The following is a 19,109-nucleotide window of genomic DNA, read 5'->3' as shown; positions in this document are numbered from 1 at the left end:
GAAATAGTCACTTTCTTTTTCCCTCTGCTCCCGGCCGAGGAAAAATGAAAGTGAAACTTCGTAGCTGCAGGCGTCATCACATGACCCTGTGCTACGATGGCAACCACCGATAGTCACGTGATCACGCACGTGACTTCCGGTGGGGGCGGCGGTAAGTAAAAAACATGGCCGCGCGCATTTAGATCTTGCTGCCAGACTTTGGCAGCAAGATTTAAGGGGTTAATGGCCGCGGGTGGAAGCAATTCCACCCGCGGCTAGCAGGCACACGTCAGCTGTTGAAAACAGCTGATATGTTTGCCGACCGCCGCCGCCTGCCCGCGGCAGGGGGTGGGGCTTAATGGGACACGCTCCATGACGGATATATCCGTCCATGGTCGTGAAGGGGTTAAAGGGAATCTGTAACCAAGATTGTAGGGCCACGATCCACTTAGGCAAGTGGGGCCCTGACTACTGGCCCAGGCGGCGTGTTTAGGTAGCCTTTTGTTTCCCTCCCATAGGCCTAGAGGGGGTGTGCGAATGGTTAATAGGTTCAGTGCAATTATCCCTGCAGGGGTGCTTGGGGCAAGTTCTCCCATGGGGATATGCAAAATGGAGTGTGGTGCCCACCTCTTCCGTATTGTACGATCCCAGCTTATTAGTCCCCTATAGCAGAATGGTTCACCCCTGGGGTTTACAGGGTGGGCCCCGCTGACCTATGGCCTCTTTCCGGCATCGGCTGTATGGCAGCTGCTCTCCCACCCTCCCCCTTTTTGTGCTCCTTATGTTTATTGTTATGGTTTTCAGTTTGTATGTTGTACAAGTCACAGCTAGCGGTGATTCAAACTGGTGCCGAGGACGGACGTGCCCTCCAGGGGTCAGGAGGGGCAAACTGTTTTGGTCTAAGCTTAAAGTTGGAATTTAAATATAAAGCAACGAGTAAGAAAGTTAAATAAAGCTGTGGCCAACCGCGTCCACTAAAGAGTAGTTGTGGTGTGCTTTATTTCGGCGGTGGGAGTAAGAGAGGTTTTCGGTTATGAGGGGTGGTGGATGGCAGGAGCCTTTTCCTTAAGAGCTGTGGCCACCAACAGTGACCCCTGTTACATACAGTATTCTAAAATGCTGTATATAAGTGTGATGCCCCGTGCCAGCAGCCGCCGCTGCTCTGATCCGGACCTCCTAAGGGGGGTGGCTCGAGGGTCTCCGGACCCGGAGGTCTCGTGGACACGCCGAATGAAAAGGGAACGGAAAGGGAATGAAAAAGTAGATGTACGGGCTAGGCCGTATTAAGTTTGTGACGCCACCCACGGTGTGTGGTGAGGTGGGACACCACCGCTGCTGTTATGAGGTAACCAGGGGAGATGTAGGGGCAGCTGGATGTTAACCCCTCCATGGGTAGGGATGGTTGCACTGGGGCCCAGTGTCTTTGCGCAGGGTATAACAGCAACAGGAGAACGTTTTGGTTACTCACTGTAAATAAACCACACGAGTCTGTGGTAAACCAAGGTGCTGGTGGCCGGCCGCCGCGGCCGGTTGCATTCAGGGTCCCCCACTCAGGCTGGTGATCTCTGTCCTTTTCCTCTGCACTGACTTTGTGTATGGTGGACTGCCTAGTCTGGAACTCAGGAGTCTGCTCCCAGCTGGATGTGGCCTAAGGAGCCATGCCCGCAGACACTGGCCCGTGGGATCTATGGGCCCTGGCGGTGACCTCTTATCCCTATCGGTGGGCTGTTGTCTTCTATGAGGGACTTTGGGTGGGACAGGACCTCTAGTCCTGGACTCAATTGGTTAATTAAACAGGCCGCTGGTTTCGGTCCTGGCTTCAGGGTCCGAGTACCCCCATTTGTGCTCCGGTTTCCGGGTCGATTCCCCGTGTCCGTACCGGCAGGCTACAACCCTGTCCTGGTCCACCTCAGTTCTGTTGAGCCGTCTTCTCGTCTTCTGCTGACGGGGACCACCGTCTCCCACCTAGCCAAAGGCACCAGGGCTCCTACCCTGGCACCGTTCAACTTGAACCTCCTCTGCTGGAGCTACACCTAGCTCCAGCCCACACTCCTCTCAACTTGAACTCCAAACTTAATCTGACTAGAACTGCTTGTTTTCCCGCCCTCGGCTGTCTAGAGCCCTGGGTGGGCGTGTCCAACCACCTGGTCAAGCCCACTGGTGTGTCTATCTTTCCCTAAGGGGGGCGACTAGGGTTTCAGGTCGGCTGTGTGTTTCCTAAGTGAGGGAAGGTGTTATGTGGGGGCCTATCTGTGACCACCTGGTTTTGCCAGGGTGTCACATAAGAGCCCAGGCTGCTCTGTAGAATGTAAAAAAAATGCATTTATTATACTCGGGGCGGTCCGGTCTGATGGGTGTTGCTGCCCTCCGGTCCGGCATCTCCTCAATCTTGTGCAGTTGCTGTCCTCCTGCCCAGCTCTGTGTGGATGACACGTCCTGCATCATCCGCGCAGAGGCCGCCATTGCGCTCCTGCGCATGCACACTTTGATAGATTCCCTTTAAGCCCCAAGCCTCATTGACACAGGGTCAGAAAATTGTACAGAAAAAAAGCACCTTTAGAAGTCTATAGACCTTGTAGTTTAATTTCTTACTGAAGCATATCAAGGGTATTACTATGTTACATACAGTCCAAAGTCCAAGAAAAGGCAAATTGTGGTGTATAGGGATAGATAAATCTGTCTATCGTTGACTGCTGTGTAAGAACGGTATATTGCTCCTAGGGTAGGATACCTCCATAATACTTTGCTGTATGCAAGCAGTGTACATGTAAAGAGTCTACTGCTTCATAGGAACTTTGTGTATTGTGTATTAGGCCATATTGGCCTAATTATTTATTTATTTATTTATTTATTTATTTTTACATATTTTATTTTATTTTTTTTTTAGGTGGAACCCGTTGGGTAGATGATGATTGCGAAGAAATTAAACATCCAGAGTGTCCAGCAGGGTATGGAGCATTGTATTTATTTATTTAATAATAATAATAATAATAATAATATAATATTATTATATAATTATTCAGACTTTAAATGGGTATTTCCATTTTTTATTTTTTCTTATATGGTCCTTTAGATTTTACAAAGAAAATTTTTATATTTTACCATTGTGTGGTTTATTTTCTATTCTGATTCCCTTAATGCTGCAGTAATGCTTACTCTAGGATTTGCCATAGCAGCTTTAACATACCAAAACCCCAATTTATCATTTAATTTTCATCCTTTTCTTTTCTTAGTCATTTAATAGGGGTAAGTGGACCCATGGGAGTTATGGTTCAGCCGTACTTTACTTAAAAATTTCAGATCAGCAGCAAGACTTGACCCCAAATCCCAAACAAATCAATGGGGACCCCAACTTTGGTGCTTTAAAATACTCATAGTAAGGGCTAAAGGGCTGAAAAAGGAAGCAAAATTTGGGCGATTGACCTGCAAACAAATCTGAATCGGAAATAAAAAAACTGGACTCCCACCTATTTTTATTATCAGTACAGGTAAAGCAGACAAGTTTCAACCCTTCAGCTGTCTGCTTTACCTTGGTTGGTTATCAAAAATTGAGGTGATACCAAGGCGATTTTTTTTTTAATTTTTATTATATTTAAATAATTTAAAAAGTGGGGACCTGAATTTTGGTGCTGTAAAATGGTTGTAGAAATGGCTAGAGGGCTACAAAAAGGGGGTAAGGGCAGAACAATTGCCCTGCAAATAAATATGGAGAGGGAATTAAATGACGTGGAGTTTTCCTTATTTATGATAATCCGCACAGGTAAAACAGACCGCTGATGTTTGCAGCTCTCGGCCATCAGCTTTATCTTACCTGGTTATCAAAAATAGAGGGCATCCCAACGCAGTTTTTCTTCTTCTTCTTTTTTTTTTTTTTTTTTTTTTTTTAATATTTATTTAAAAAATACCAGTATCCGCCCCAGAAGTGGCACATCCATTACAGGAAACAATTCTGGTGCTTTACCCGGCTCTTCCCGATTTTCCCTGGTGCGGTGGCAATCAGGGTAATATTTTTGGGGTTGATGTCAGCTGTGAATTGACAACAGACATCAAGCCCTGGAGTTATTAATGTGGAGAATCTATCAAACACCTCCTTTACTAACCCATTAAGTGTAAAGTTAAAACGCACTCACACGCACATCTATTTGAATAAAGACTGCCCTACACTATCCCTCATTCACCAATTAAAAAGAAATCCTTGCAGTTCTAACATTCCAACATAATCCAATGATGTAATATCCCACAATGCCCATCGATTCCTATAGATCTTTGTTCTAAGAACTTGGCTCCATGGTTCACTGCCGGTTGGTGGCAGCCCAAAATGTCTCCTTCTTGTACCTATCACTGACCAACAGTGACCTAAGGAGCCTTGTTCTGGAAACGTTCTTAGAATGAATCTCCATAGGAATTGATGGGCATTGTGGGACATTACACCATTGGATTTCCTTGGAACTTCGAGGATTTCTTTCTAATTTAATAACTTAGTGAAAAACGGAGTGTATTCAAATAAACTATTTTTTTTTTTGTTTTTTTTAATTCTACTCTTCCTGGGTTACTAATGGTGGTGTCTGATAGACACCTCTACTTTTACGAACCCTGGGCTTAATCGGGAAGAGTCGGGCAAAGTACCACATTTGGCATATGTAATTGATGTGCAATTTATGGAGTGGTTGCGGGCTGATATTTTTATGCTGGGAAGGGCCAAATAACCATGGACCTTCTCAGCCTGATATTACCAGTCCACGGCTGGTTATCAAAAATGGTCCGTTTTCAAAATGTATTTAAATAAATATATTTTTCCAAATACAGCATGGAGTCTCCTCTATTTTTGCTAACCAGCCAAGGTAAAGCAGACAGCTGAGGTTTTCCAGCCTCAGTTGTCTGCTTTACCTTGGCTGGCTATCAAAAATAGGAGGACCTTATATCCTTCTTATTCTTTTTTTTTTTTTATTTTATTTTCCGTTTGCAGCAGCGTACAGGCATTTTCCCCTTGCAATAAAGCTTGTTGATTGTTGAAATGCTGCAGTGCAGCCAAACTTTTATTAGCGTATGCACAATACCCAAACTCCAAACTCAGACATGAGCTTTTTAAAAAAATAAAAATAAAAAATTAAAAATTCCATGTTCGAGTTTAAGCCCTGGACAGACACAAACCCCAAACTTAACCATTCGATTTGCATTTCCATGGCTCAATGTTATAAAATTCTGTGAAGCACATGTGGGTTCAAGGTGCAAACCGAACATCTAGATAAATTCATTTTGGGGTGTTGTTTCCAAATAGGGTCACTTGTAGGAGTTTTCACTGTTTAAGTCTATCAGGGGCTCAGTAAACATGTCATGGCATCAGCTAACTATTCCAGCCAATTTTGTGCTACAATAGTCAAATGGTGCTCCTTCCCATCTGAGCCCTGCCGTGCGCCCAAACAGTAGTTTTCCACCCTATATGGGCAATTGATGTACTCAGGAGAAATTGCACAACAATTTTACTCACCATTTTCTCCTTTTTATTGTTGTGAAAATCTAAACTTTGGGGCTAACGCTATATTTTGTAAGAAAGAGTAACTAACTTTTTTTTTTTTTTTTTTCTTCTCCACATTGCTTTAATTCCGGTGAGGCACCCAAAGGATTACCATAATAAACTTCTTGAAAGTGATTTTGAGCACTTTGAGGGGTTCAGATTTAAAATGCTGTCACACTAGGGTATTTCCTGTCACGTAGACCCCGTATTCACTTAAAATGTGATGTGGCCCCTAAAGAAAAAGAAAGAAAATAATTTTGTAAATTGTTTTGGAAAAATGAGAAATTGCAGATAAACTTTAAACCCTTAAAACATTGTTTCAAAAGTGATACCGATGTAAAATAGCCATGTGACAAGTCTTCTTTTTTTTTTTTTTTTTTATCATTTTTGTAATAAAGGTTATAACAATTAACAGTTCAAAAATTGCAACATTTTGGATATTTTCATAAACGCAAATCATATCAGCCAATATTTACCGCTAACATGATGTATAACGTGTTGCAAAAAAAACATCTCAGAATCGCTGGGATCCGCTAAAGCTCCAGAGTTATTACCACATAAAGTGACAGTGCTCAGAATCGTAAAATTTGGCTTGGGCAGAAAGGTGAAAACCGGCCGGGGCAATCATTTATTATTTTTGTTGGTTTTTTTGTAAGTCAGGAATTTTTGTTCTAGTTTTACAACATTTTTGTGGAACATGCAAGTTTTTGCTCTAAAAAAAGAAGTTAAAGATGAAGATAAGTAATATTTTTGACAGTGCATATAATTGATAAACTGTTTGCGCTATTTTAAAGAATCTGGAGCAAAAAAGGCAATGAATACCACTTTTTTGTGTGTGATTTTTTTTTTTTTATATATATATATAGATATAGATATAGATATAGATAGATAGATAGATAGATATAGATATATATAGATATATATAGATATATATATATATATATATATATATATATATATATATATATATATATATATAGATATAGATAGATTATATGTATATTGTCGTTCAATCATTATCCTTTTTGACACTGAGCACGGTCAGTCATACAATTAATCAAGAGATCAATATTAGAATTATTTTATTTTTAAAAATGTTTAAGTGGATGATGACTATTTCCATTATTTTAATTGTAAAAACGCCTTAAAATATGTGACAAAAGTGGAGCTGAGCAGCCATGATTTTTTAATGCCATTTCGTCCTTTCAAACATCTTAGGTTTGTCCGCCCTCCTTTGATCATCTTCTCAGTCGATGGATTTCGTGCTTCATATATGAAGGAAGGAGTCAAAGTTCTCCCCAATATGTACAAGCTAAGTAAGAGCAATATTTATAATATGTTCATGAGTCTAAGGAAGGTTGACAGATTTTTTTTTTTTCTTATGTGTTCTGTGGAAATATTTTTTTTTTTTTTTTAATACATAAAATGGTATCCAAAAAAACCCTAAATTCCTTTAATTAGCAAACCATTGTTAGTACATTAAAATGGCTGTTGTCATGTTACACTAACTATAACCTGTCCTAAAATGGTAAGTGGACAGGCGCTTGTGGGCATGTGCAATAGGAAGCCCTGCTGCTGCTGTTGTGAGCATGTGCAATAGGAAGCCCTTCTGCTGCTGTTGTGAGCATGTGCAATAGGAAGCCCTTCTGCTGCTGCTGTGAGCATGTGCAATAGGAAGTCCTTCTGCTGCTGCTGTGAGCATGTGCAATAGGAAGCCCTTCTGCTGTGAGCATGTGCAGTAAGAAGCCCTTCTGTTGCTGAAATGAGCATGTGTAGTAGGAAGCCCTTCTGCTGCTGTTGTGAGCATGTGCAATAGGAAGCCCTTCTGCTGCTGCTGTGAGCATGTGCAATAGGAAGCCCTTCTGCTGCTGATGTGAGCATGTGCAATAGGAAGCCCTTCTGCTGCGAGCATGTCCAATAGGAAGCCCTTCTGCTGCTGCTGTGAGCCTGTGCAATAGGAAGCCCTTTTTCTGCTGATGTGAGCATGTACAATAGGAAGCCCTTCTGCTGCTGCTGTGAGCATGTGCAATAGGAAGCCCTTCTGCTGCTGTTGTGAGCATGTGCAATAGGAAGCCCTTCTACTGCTGCTGTGAGCATGTGCAATAGGAAGCCCTTCTGCTGCTGCTGTGAGCATGTGCAATAGGAAGCCCTTCTGCTGTGAGCATGTGCAGTAAGAAGCCCTTCTGTTGCTGAAATGAGCATGTGTAGTAGGAAGCCCTTCTACTGCTGCTGTGAGCATGTGCAATGGGAAGCCCTGCTGCTGATGTGAGCATGTGCAATAGGAATCCCTTCTGCTGCTGATGTGAGCATGTGCAATATGAAGCCCTTCTGCTGCTACTGTGAGCCTGTGCAATAGGAAGCCCTTTTTCTGCTGATGTGAGCATGTACAATAGGAAGCCCTTCTGCTGCTGCTGTGAGCATGTGCAATAGGAAGCCCTTCTGCTGTTGTTGTGAGCATGTGCAATAGGAAGCCCTTCTGCTGCTGCTGTGAGCATGTGCAATAGGAAGCCCTTCTGCTGCTGCTGTGAGTATGTGCAATAGGAAGCCCTTCTGCTGTGAGCATGTGCAGTAAGAAGCCCTTCTGTTGCTGAAATGAGCATGTGTAGTAGGAAGCCCTTCTACTGCTGCTGTGAGCATGTGCAATAGGAATCCCTTCTGCTGCTGATGTGAGCATGTGCAATAGGAAGCCCTTCTACTGTGAGCATGTCCAATAGGAAGCCCTTCTGCTGCTGCTGTGAGCCTGTGCAATAGGAAGCCCTTCTGCTGCGAGCATGTCCAATAGGAAGCCCTTCTGCTGCTGCTGTGAGCATGTGCAATAGGAAGCCCTTCTACTGCTGCTGTGAGCCTGTGCAATATAAAGCCCTTCTGCTGCTGATGTGAGCATCTCCAATAGGAAGCCCTTCTGCTGCTGTGAGCATGTGCAATAGGAAGCCCTTCTACTGCTGCTGTGAGTGTGTGCAATGGGAAGCCCTGCTGTTGCTGTGAGCATGTGCAATAGGAAGCCCTTCTGCTGCTGTGAGCATGTGCAATAGGAAGCCCTTCTGCTGCGAGCATGTGCAGTAAGAAGCCCTTCTGTTGCTGAAGTGAGCATGTGTAGTAGGAAGACCTTCTACTACTGCTGTGAGCATGTGTAGTAGGAAGACCTTCTACTACTGCTGTGAGCATGTGCAATAGGAAGCCTTTCTGCTGCTGATGTGACCTAAAAATAACTGGACAGTATGTTACATAGGTTATTTTCAGGTTGTACCAGTGGAGTTTCTTCACACACTCACATGCTTCTTTCCTGTTAACATTTTAGAATCATTTTTGGTCAAGATAGCAAGACAGCAGCCATTTTAATGAATTATAATTAATTTTTAGCTCCCTCCCTAGACAAAACAAAGTGACACTTTTCTAATATAAAGGGAATCTGTCAGCAGTTTTTTGCTATGCAACCTGAGGGTAGCATTAGATGGGGGCGTAGACACTAATTCTAGCGATGTGACTTATTAGGCTGTGGGATGTAGTTTCAGTACAATCCGTGTTTTGTCATTGAGAGATTTACTCTAGATCGTGTGTGCCTTCTGGAGCAGCCGTACTCCCAGCACGGATTAGCACTGTACTGTCAATAGACAATGTACATAGAGTGCCTTGTGTGGGCGGGAGCAGTACTCTCCTCTCTGCTACATGGTTACATCTAAAAACTCTGATTTTGTCACAACTGCTGCACCCAGTATACTAAGTGATACATTGTTGGTGTCTGGGTCTCTTGATCTACATTCTGCTTCTCAGCGGAAGTAGCAAAAACCTTCTGACAGGTTTCCTTTAAGAATTTTTTTTTTATTTTTTTTTAATGACATTTTATATTCACGGAGAACCCCTGTAATATTTATTACATGTATGTGTAATATCTTTACTTTTTTTCTGAACACAGCTTGACTTTATTTTTAAAATCAATATTCCTTTTTTTTTTTTTTTTTTAGGAACATGTGGAACGCATTCACCTTATATGAGACCCGTATACCCCACAAAAACCTTCCCAAACTTATATACACTGGCAACGGTAATTGTTGATTAATATTATTACCCTTTCTTTTTTTTTTTTGTGTGTGTGGTTTTACACTAGCCAGGTTAGTAATGATTGTGTCAGACACCCCTCGATTACTAGCTGCTGGCCTTGATGCCAGCTGTCAATTTATAGCTGACATCAACCCCAAAAGTATTACCTGATTGCCACAGTGCCAGGGCAATCGGGAAGAGCCAGGCAAATGGACAGAATTGGCGCATCTAATGGATGTACCACTTCTGGGGTGCCTGCAGGCTGGTATTTTAAGGCTGGGAAGGGCCAAATAACAATGGAACTTCCCAGACTGATACCAGCCTCCAGCTGTCTGCTTTACCTTAGCTGGTTATCAAGAAAAGGGTGAAAAAGAACTTTACTGTTCAGGTTTGCTCATCTCTAACCTGATAGATGATTTCTCTGACTTCCAAAAAGTAAGTGGTCAAATTATTTTTTACTTTTTTTTTTCTTCAAAATTTTATTTCAGTGCATCTAATTATTTTAGAATATTTTGATCCTATAATAGTTGTGTTAAAAAATAAAACAAAACTTAATGCAATATTTTTTTCAAATATCTTTTTTTATAATGTTCCTGTAAAATTGTATTCACTCTGTTTTTAAGGGTCTCTATCCTGAATCTCATGGGATTGTTGGTAATTCTATGTATGATCCAGTGTTTGATGCCAACTTCAGCCTTCGTTCACGGGAGAAATTCAATCACAGATGGTGGGGTGGGCAACCAGTAAGTAATAAACATTCAGTCTTGGCGATGCTTAGACAATAAAGACATTTTACATAAAAATTCTGCTTTCTTAGATTTTGGAACTTTCTTGAGGTATACCTGATACCGGGCCTATCCAGTTGTACTTTATAAAGGCTATACTCTCTTCGGAGGGTTACAGTCTGATGAATAATAGGTGGCATGTGCTTCTTTTTTGTGTGTGTTGAAATCATAAGATTATTGTAAGGAAACCGCATATCCTTATATCCTCTGTCCCCCTTTTTTTTTTTTTTTCTTTTAATTTCAGATTTGGATTACGGCTGATAAACAAGGGGTTAAGGCAGCTACATTCTTCTGGCCTGTGTAAGTCCTTTATTTGCATATTTGATAACTGAGCTGTTTTTTGGGTAGGGGGGGTTTACATTATATTTTTATTTAGTAATTTTCTTTTTTTTAATAAAAGGGAATGTGTCATGAAAAATAGCTATTGTTGTAATTAAATTTTGTCAATGCTTAAAAAAAAAAAATAAATAAATAAAATTAAAATTTGGAATCTTGGAACTTTCAAGCCAAAGTGTAATGTGTATGGTGGCTCCGATGGGAGAGAAGGATGCGGACTGTTGGGTTTCCAAAGTCCGATCCTTTTTGTTCTCGGGGAGATAGGCCCAGTCTCAGTCTCATACCGACTCACATAGAAGAGACCGGTACAAGCGATCTGACGGTCCCTGTATATGGGGTTGAGAGCTGACCGTTGAATGATCACTTGGCCAAAAGCTAACTAATATCAATGGAGGTCTTAAAGAGTAATTGTCTCCTTAATTTCTTTTACATAAATCCAATAATAAACAATGAAATATATATTAAAAAGTTGCTTGTTGTAAGAGAAATCTGTTTCTTTCTCCTACTGGATCTTTCTTTTCATACTCCATTCCCTGCAAAAAATCTGTAGCGTTTGAAGACAGTTACATTACTGAGTTAGGAGATGACACTTGGTGCTTTCAAAAGGTTATAAAGAGAAAAAGAGAGAAGCTATAGGCAGACATAGACATTCAGCTGCAAGTTGTCCTGGGGGCTGCAAGTTGTCCTGGGGGCTGCAAGTTGTCCTGGGGGCTGCAAGTTGTCCTGGGGGCTGCAAGTTGTCCTAAGAATTTTATAAACGCAAGCTGCCCTCTCCTGTCTCACTCATGGGAAAATCTGTATTCACTGAAGACAGATTTTACTCATGAATTGAGAATAAAAGATGAACTTAAGAGGTAAAAAGGTGGCTTTCTCTAATAAGATATGTTCCAAAGTATATTTTCATTTCTACTATTAGAAGAAAAAAAAAATAAACTGCTGTTTACTTTGCTAAAAAGTGATTTCTACAGCCATCCCATTACAGGATTGCAATGACAGATGACGCCTATCTATAGATAACCCTGGCGCCTACATTAAAAATAGGTGATGTCCCCTCTCCCTGTACAGGTCACAGCATGCCGACAAGTCTCCCATAAAAATCAATGGGTCTTCTCCAGAGTACAAGTTTTTATAGCTCCTGCTGCCATAAAGCAAATTATCTAAGTGCTGAACCTGAAATTGGACTATATTATGGTCATCTGACATGGGCCATAGGCTGGTTTTCTAAGACTAAAGGCGGCGTTACATGCAACGATTTATCGTGCGATCGCACCCGCCCCCGTCGTTTGTGCGTCACGGGTAATTCATTGCCAGTGTTGCACAAAGTCGTTAAACCCCCTTCACACGTACTTACCTCCCTAATGACGTTGCTGTGGGCGGCGAACATCCTCTTCCTGAAGGGGGCAGTTTGTTCGGCGTCACAGGGACGTCACACAGCGGCCGCCCAATAGAAGCGGAGGGGCGGAGATGAGCGGGACGTAACATCCCGCCCACCTCCTTCCTTCCGCATTGCCGGCGGGGCGCAGGTAAGTTGTTAGTCATTCCCGGGGTGTCACACGTAGCGATGTGTGCTGCCTCGGGAATGACGAACAACCGGCGAGCAGAAGGAGGAACGACATTATGGAAATGAACGACGTGTCAACGAGCAATGATAAGGTGAGTATTTTTGCTCGTTAACAGTCGTTCGGAGGTGTCACACGGTACGACATCTCTAACTATGCTGGATGTGCGTCACGAATTCAGTGACCCCGACGACATATTGCACGATATATCGTACCGTGTAACGCTGCCTTTACAGACAGTACCCGTCTGAGTACGTGTCACCATCTCCAGACCACCCTTGGGTCTCCAGCCTTGTAATCATTAGTTGTGAGCTGTTGCGTTTGGGTCAGTACTCAGATTGTGAATGTCACAGCCTCATGTCTCCTTCACACATGCGTATAAAAGTACATGAAAAACTGGTACTGGTGTCATCCATGTTTTTTTGGAATGGCTAAAGAAATAAACCTATTACAAAGCTTCTCCAAACTTTCAATAGTAAACACGTGCAGCATTCTGATGCCATTCCGACCAAAAAACTTGAATTGGCCCTGGTCATCCATGGTGCCAGAACCCCCCACCCCACACCCACACACCCAGACATGTTATAGCTGGTACATGTGGTATCTATGGGGGAAAAAAAACTATGCCACATGTACCAGAAATGCATACATGTCAAGGAGGCCTTTGGGCTTTTTTAGATTTCCATGCACAGACCAGAATGTATGGACTGGCTGCGGCTCTCCCGACCAGAGACTGGCAGCTTCATATATTTCTATGAGGTGGTCACGCTCGGGTCAAGAGATTCCCAGCCAGTCTGTTCCATTGAGGTCTGTGCACGGACTGACCACTGGTCTCCTGTTACGAGCGTGACAGCTTTGTATTGTATACTTCTATGAAGCTGTCATACTCGACACAGGATTCCCCTGGCCAGTCCATGCACAGACTGCAATGCAAAAGACTGGTCCTGGCATCTCTTGGTCGTAAAGTGACAACCTCATAGAAATATATGAAGCTGTTGCGCTCTGGTCGGGAGACCAGTGGCCAGTCCATGCATGGACCGCGTTGAACGGACGTCTGAAAGTGCCCATAGCGAGACTAGTTCTCGTTGATATACGAGAAATTCTGCAAGATCAAAATAGTCCAGCTATATATCCAAAAACATGGCTTTGCTTTTTATCAAGGGCCCTTTTATTTAAAGATGAAAGAAGTGATTGTTTACTGCTAAAGGCAACTGTTGCATTTTTATTTTTTTTGCACTTGGTTCCTTAAACCTGTTCGATCGTTCTTGCTGATTTTCACGCTTAGCACTTTTGTTTTTTAATCTTCTAGAGCGATTACTCAACAACGTAGAGTAATGACCGTTCTACAGTGGTTGCATCTACCTGAAACTGAAAGGTATGTCATGTTATAGACGCTGGCGGACCTAGACGCTGGCGGACCTAGACGCTGGCGGACCTAGACAGAAAAGGGCCCAGTGTAAGAACAATCTATGGGCCCTTTTCTGTCCATTTAGCTCATGATACTGCGCCAAAGCAGAAGGAACTTTGCATTATGTGGCCCCCTTACCTATTGGGCACCTGTGCGGTTGCCCAAGTTGCACCAATGACAATGTCCACCCTGGACATAGTTGTTCGTATACATATCAGGGAACGTATTCTTTAACATTCAAGATGAGGCAAGTTATACCAAACCACGTGTAATTTACATGGGAATAATACTTACATAATATACTGAAGCTTAACAGAAAAGGTCACCATAAAGAATTAGCCATAATTATAATGTAAAGTGACAAGCTCCGCAGACATAGTGGTATTCAGGGTGACATAGTGCAATATGAAGTCAATGAATACATACGTGTGAAGAGAGGATGGTATACACTAACCAGATAGTATTATGTGGTCTACTGCTCCTGACAAACACTAAAACGTGTGTTTCGCTACATTGCTTCATCAGGGAGATTTATATGTAGTAAGAATTTTAAGAACTTCTGCTTACTTACACGTTTTTTTCAAGCTCAAATTATCTTCATATCCGTAGCAGAATCTGCAAATGTGTGAAATTTGTCTCTAGTGTAAATAGTATACCCACATTCTGGGTTAGTTTACCCCATTGAAAGACTTCGGGGGTCCCCCAACTAGTCTTGGTTTATTACTCCCCATGGCAAGTCTTCCTTGGTCCCCCAGCTGGTGGGGACTATTATACCCTATGACGACGTTTCATTAGTCCTCTTGCTAGTCTTCGTTTTATGACACCCCATGGCAAGGGTTCTGAGGTCCCCCAGATAGTGTTGGTTTATTACTCTCTATGGCAAAGCTTCCTCTGTGCCCCAGTTGGTAGGGATTATTTTTTTATACCCCATGATGAAGTTTCTGTGGTCCACTGGCTGGTCTTGGTTTTGTGACACCCCATGGTGAGGCTTCTTAGGTTCCCCCGCTGGTCTTGGTTTATTATCCCTCGTGGGATAATTTCAAAGGTCCATCAAATTGTCTTGGTTTATTGGAGCCTTTCAGACACCTGACCACTGCTACCAATCATACATTTCAGCCAACCCTGGAGGTGGAAATATAGAGGTCTCCTGCAGGTCCAGATAATCCTTTGCACAGGAGCAATAGTGTATATGGTTTTACTGACTGTAGCAATGTAAATATTGTAGCTAATATATTTTCTGTTACATTTTAGACCGTATGTGTATGCAATATATTTAGAGCAGCCCGATCAAGCAGGACATCGGTATGGACCGTTCAGCAGTGAGGTATGTACTGGCTCTATTGCATTTGACTAAATTTGGCTGCAAATCGCCATTAGTAATACAATATTCCCATAGCATTTGACACTACCTGTCAATGGTCCAAACACCGCTTGACTCTTCTCGAGCCCACGCTTCATACACCCTTTTTAGGGTGTTGTTAAATGTCTGCAATGAAAAATGGATTTTATTGCAGTTTTGTTGACTGGTGCATGTCACCTTTTGCATCAAATAGTAGTTTTCCTGTGTGAAACAGATTGTGAGCTGGTAGACGACATTGCATAAAGTAATTTTGCTCCTGATAGAATGCGGGGTCATAGGTGTGAACAAAATTGTTTGATCTAATGACCCTGGAGTGATGACACGTTAACATAGCGTGATGTCAATATGCCTTCACTTTGAATTGTAGATGTGACGCCCCTGGACTATTCAGGGCGTCACAGGGTACTGCACTTCCTATTCTTTGTGCAGTAGTCAACCCCTCATGGGTCTGGGTTCCCAACCTATCGTACTGCCTCCATCATCATCCAAAATCCAACCACACCTCACACCACACCCTGTCAGACACACCAGTGGGCTGCTGAGCCGGAATAGGACCGCCCACCTAGGGGTCAGGCAGACTGGTGGTAGGGAAGGAGAGTAGAGTAGTGTTAGCCCTCGAGAAGTGAGGAACTGGGGAGTGGTGGCTCCCTGTTTGTGCCAGGTTGGGTCGCAGACGGTGGTCTGGGCCAGAGGAGTTGGAGGCCCGGTCACAGGGTATTGAGGCTGGGTGCCTAGACCTGGTCTTTGAGGATGGGAGACATCTGATTCTAATAACCGTTCCGGGACCGAAAGCAAGGCGGGGTACAGGACCCTAGGTCGGGGAGTAGATTCATGCAACTCGGCAATTAACCTGCGGAGGATAGTGACTTTATGGACTGTCCCCAAGAAGCTCAGAGATGAGGGGCACTAGCGCAACAAGGGGGATAGGGCTTTCCAACCAAAGCAGCCCACAGAAATCCCAAGCGTGAGCCCTTGAGAGCACAGCTCCACTACCAACAAGGAGGGAGCGGGGCCTGGATAGCTTTAAGCTAACGAGCCACCAGAACACTTCTAATTTTTGCACTGAGGCGGGCTCCGGATCACCTGGCAGTACTATAGGGGACGGATGCCTGGACGGGCTCCCCCAAGAGGGCAGCGGCACCCAGAGACTTGGTTTATCTTGTTGTCAGAGTCTGCTTTGCGGTCGCACCATCACCGATACTGCCTGAGGGAGTACATGGTCCTCCCCTGCTTCCAACTGGCCCTGCGCACCCCCGCTCCACCATCTTCCAGAGTCCCGGGGCCTCCCCTACCCATTGAGGGAACGTCATCTGGCTGACCCGCTCAATCTCCCCGGGTACACCCATCAGCAGCGGCGGTACTCCCATTACTGTGAACCACTGGTGGCGTCATGAACTCTTACCCCCTGTAAATAGTCCCCTTTACATTTGAAGTGGCCGCGAGCCCCCGGATCTGGAGACCCTCGAGCCACAGCAGCAACCCCGGATCCGAGTGCTTCGACCGCTGCAGGGGAGGCACATAGTCTATATACATTGGAATGGAGTTTAGTAAATAAGGGAGGTCAGTGTAAAACATTTTAAAATAAAATCTATTGATAGCTGTTTAATCTTGTAGCAGAAAGCTAAAAGTGAAAAGTATACCACAGAGATACCATATAATACACTTATGGACGGGGTCCAGTAGAACTCATTGGTAATGGTTTTGTGACATAGCAGGTGGTCTCCCTGTAGAGCGCTCTTAGGTCACATGGATAGGAAGTAAGCTACATTAACAGTGCATGATTATCAGGAGTGAGCGTTCCTCAGAATGCTGTCTTACTGAGTTTTGTGAAGTGTAAATAGGCTACCGATTACCCAATAAATGAGCAAAATGCCCTTTCCTTAGGGGAAATGATATTTTGTCTGGCCTAAAAGATGACTGTTCTCTGCAGCCCATCTTACTGTGTAAACAGGATGTGTGCTGCTGAGCATTCTGACAGTCTTTGCGCATAGACCAGTCCATTTCTGATAGTTCTGGGCACATCACGAGGGCTGTCCGCATGTCTATTGAGTCTATTAAATGGCTGCAATCGACCGTGGATCAACTACTGTAAATCTGGCTTTACCTAATGAATCAACCATTATATGAACCCAAATATTGAAGGAAACATCGGTGTCTTCATGTTCTGAATGGGTGTTCACTTATTCTTTTCTTTCCTCTAGCTTGTTAATCAATTGAAGGACATTGATGGAGTCGTCGGCATGTTAATGGATGGATTGAAACAAATGAAGCTGCATAGGTGCGTCAACATTATCTTTGTAGGAGATCATGGTAAGTTTACTTCTTTTTGGGTTTCTTTTTTCAGAGTGGACAAGGCACACAACGAGCTTGATGGTTACATATCTTGTATAGGGCGCAAAAGCTTGGCAGTTGCTGTAGGTGGCGCTATTTCTTGAGTGTTTCAGAACAAAGTCTTAATTTTTACAAATTGCTGCTGTAGGCACATATGAAGTGAAACTGGAGATTGAGGACGCCATAATGTGTTTATTGTCCCCTGCCCCTTCACCCTCCATGACGTATATTTCCATCATAGAGTGGTCTGGGGAACTGAGCTTACGCTACAGAGAGCCGGTGCCAGGCGCCGGCTGTGTTCTACATCCAGCAGCTGCCTCTAACAGCAGAGACCGTAGCTGGCGCCGATGGCTGCTGTTTAACCACCTAAGTGCTAAGAGATTCAGCTGGGGTGTCAATTGCGGCACCCACCATCCCCATCTCTCCATAACTCAATTGCGGCGGGTCGATGGGCCTACATGCCAGCCGGGAGCCGACTGAAGGTCCCTTTCACTGCCATTATGGTGGCTTCTCTGAAGCCTGGCCACTGACTGGACTTCATGTGAGACTGATTTTTACGGCATACTGCAATATTAAAGAATTGAAGACTGAAGTTGCAAGACACTCCCTTATGAAAAGTTTAAATAAAAAAATATATTTTAAAAATTCTAAATAAAATAAATCCTAAAAAAAAATCGTATCTTCTCCCGCTACAAATATTTAGTTTTTCTGCATCTGTAAAAGTCATATATATATAAAAATATTAAAATATTTAACTAGTAAGGCAAATGTCCTTAAAGAAAAAAAATAAAGCCAGAATTCCTTTTATTTATTTATTTATTTATTTATTTATTTATTTATTTTTTTGTCTCCACAGCTCCTTGAATAAAGTTTTTAGTAAGAGATCAAAATGTTTTATATTGTACTAATAAAAACATTTCCATACCACTCACAAATAAAAAAGTGTTGATTCTAGGAAAATGGCAATACAAACCAAATTTTTTTTTTTTTCAAAATTTTTGGGGGAGCCACTGAAATAATAAAACCACTTTAAAAGATTTGGTATCTCTGTAATCATACGGACTTAAAAATCATAATACTAGATCACAACCGTTTCACACTTGGAAATGTTTCCTCATCTTTCAGTACAATATTTGGTAAAATAAATAGTGTCTTTTTAAAATTAAAAGTCCTCCCACAAAAAAAAAAACCACAGAAAACCATGCCCTCATATGGCTTGGTCAACAGAAAAATAAAAAATGTTTCCTGGAAAAATTGGGGGGAAAAAGTAATTTGTAAAAAAATTGGCTACGTCCTTGAGGGCTTGGATATTTTTTTTTCTTTTTTTCAGGACATGATTGAATATGACCATGTTCTTGTTTTAGGTTTGTTCGTAGAATGACTTGTTTTTTTTTTTTTTTTCTTGTGGTCATATGGTCTACTTAGGGACGCAGGATTAGGCTGAGGCGTGGATTGTACACCATGTTTTTTGCACATTGTTATTACTAAATCCCGGGCTTGATAATGTCAAAGGTTCTTGGCGCGGGTGAAGATAACTCAGTAGATCTACGTTCTTGGGTTAACGGTCTTTGGCATCCAGCAGCGTCTTGATTTCTCCAGCCGGGGCGATAAAAAGCTCAGAAATTCCACGTCCATCATGTCTCAGCGCTGAGTACATTTTGATGTTTTAATTAAAAAGACTTTAGCTTTGAATAATTCAACTATGAACCCGGCGGTTGAAAGTCGATAATTTTACTTTTAGGTCATCATAAACTAGAACAAAGTGTGCTTTCTGATCACAGCTGGGGTGTTGAAATCT

At 42.8% G+C, this 19,109-nt stretch overlaps 1 protein-coding gene and 1 long non-coding RNA gene across 8 annotated transcripts in view; one reads left to right on the top strand and one right to left on the bottom strand.

Annotated features, from left to right (window-relative positions):
- ENPP2 (ectonucleotide pyrophosphatase/phosphodiesterase 2) overlaps positions 1 to 19,109 on the top strand; it is a 264,936-nt gene that overhangs the window by 138,221 nt on the left and 107,606 nt on the right. For all 7 annotated transcript variants that reach the window (XM_075352916.1, XM_075352917.1, XM_075352915.1 and 4 more), the window contains exons 5-12: positions 2,867 to 2,927; positions 6,713 to 6,810; positions 9,457 to 9,536; positions 10,156 to 10,275; positions 10,562 to 10,617; positions 13,522 to 13,587; positions 14,872 to 14,944; positions 17,182 to 17,290. In XM_075352916.1, coding sequence (XP_075209031.1) covers positions 2,867 to 2,927; positions 6,713 to 6,810; positions 9,457 to 9,536; positions 10,156 to 10,275; positions 10,562 to 10,617; positions 13,522 to 13,587; positions 14,872 to 14,944; positions 17,182 to 17,290 — 663 coding nt within the window. The remainder of the gene's footprint in view (positions 1 to 2,866; positions 2,928 to 6,712; positions 6,811 to 9,456; positions 9,537 to 10,155; positions 10,276 to 10,561; positions 10,618 to 13,521; positions 13,588 to 14,871; positions 14,945 to 17,181; positions 17,291 to 19,109) is intronic.
- Positions 5,471 to 19,109, bottom strand: part of LOC142317029 (uncharacterized) — a 109,102-nt gene continuing 95,463 nt past the window's right edge. The window contains exon 3 of the long non-coding RNA XR_012754657.1: positions 5,471 to 5,726. This is a non-coding gene — a long non-coding RNA (uncharacterized LOC142317029). The remainder of the gene's footprint in view (positions 5,727 to 19,109) is intronic.

This window comes from Anomaloglossus baeobatrachus, chromosome 6, assembly GCF_048569485.1.
Source record: "Anomaloglossus baeobatrachus isolate aAnoBae1 chromosome 6, aAnoBae1.hap1, whole genome shotgun sequence".
Classification (NCBI taxonomy): Eukaryota; Metazoa; Chordata; class Amphibia; order Anura; family Aromobatidae; genus Anomaloglossus; species Anomaloglossus baeobatrachus.
This window is presented reverse-complemented; position numbering and strand designations above follow the sequence as displayed.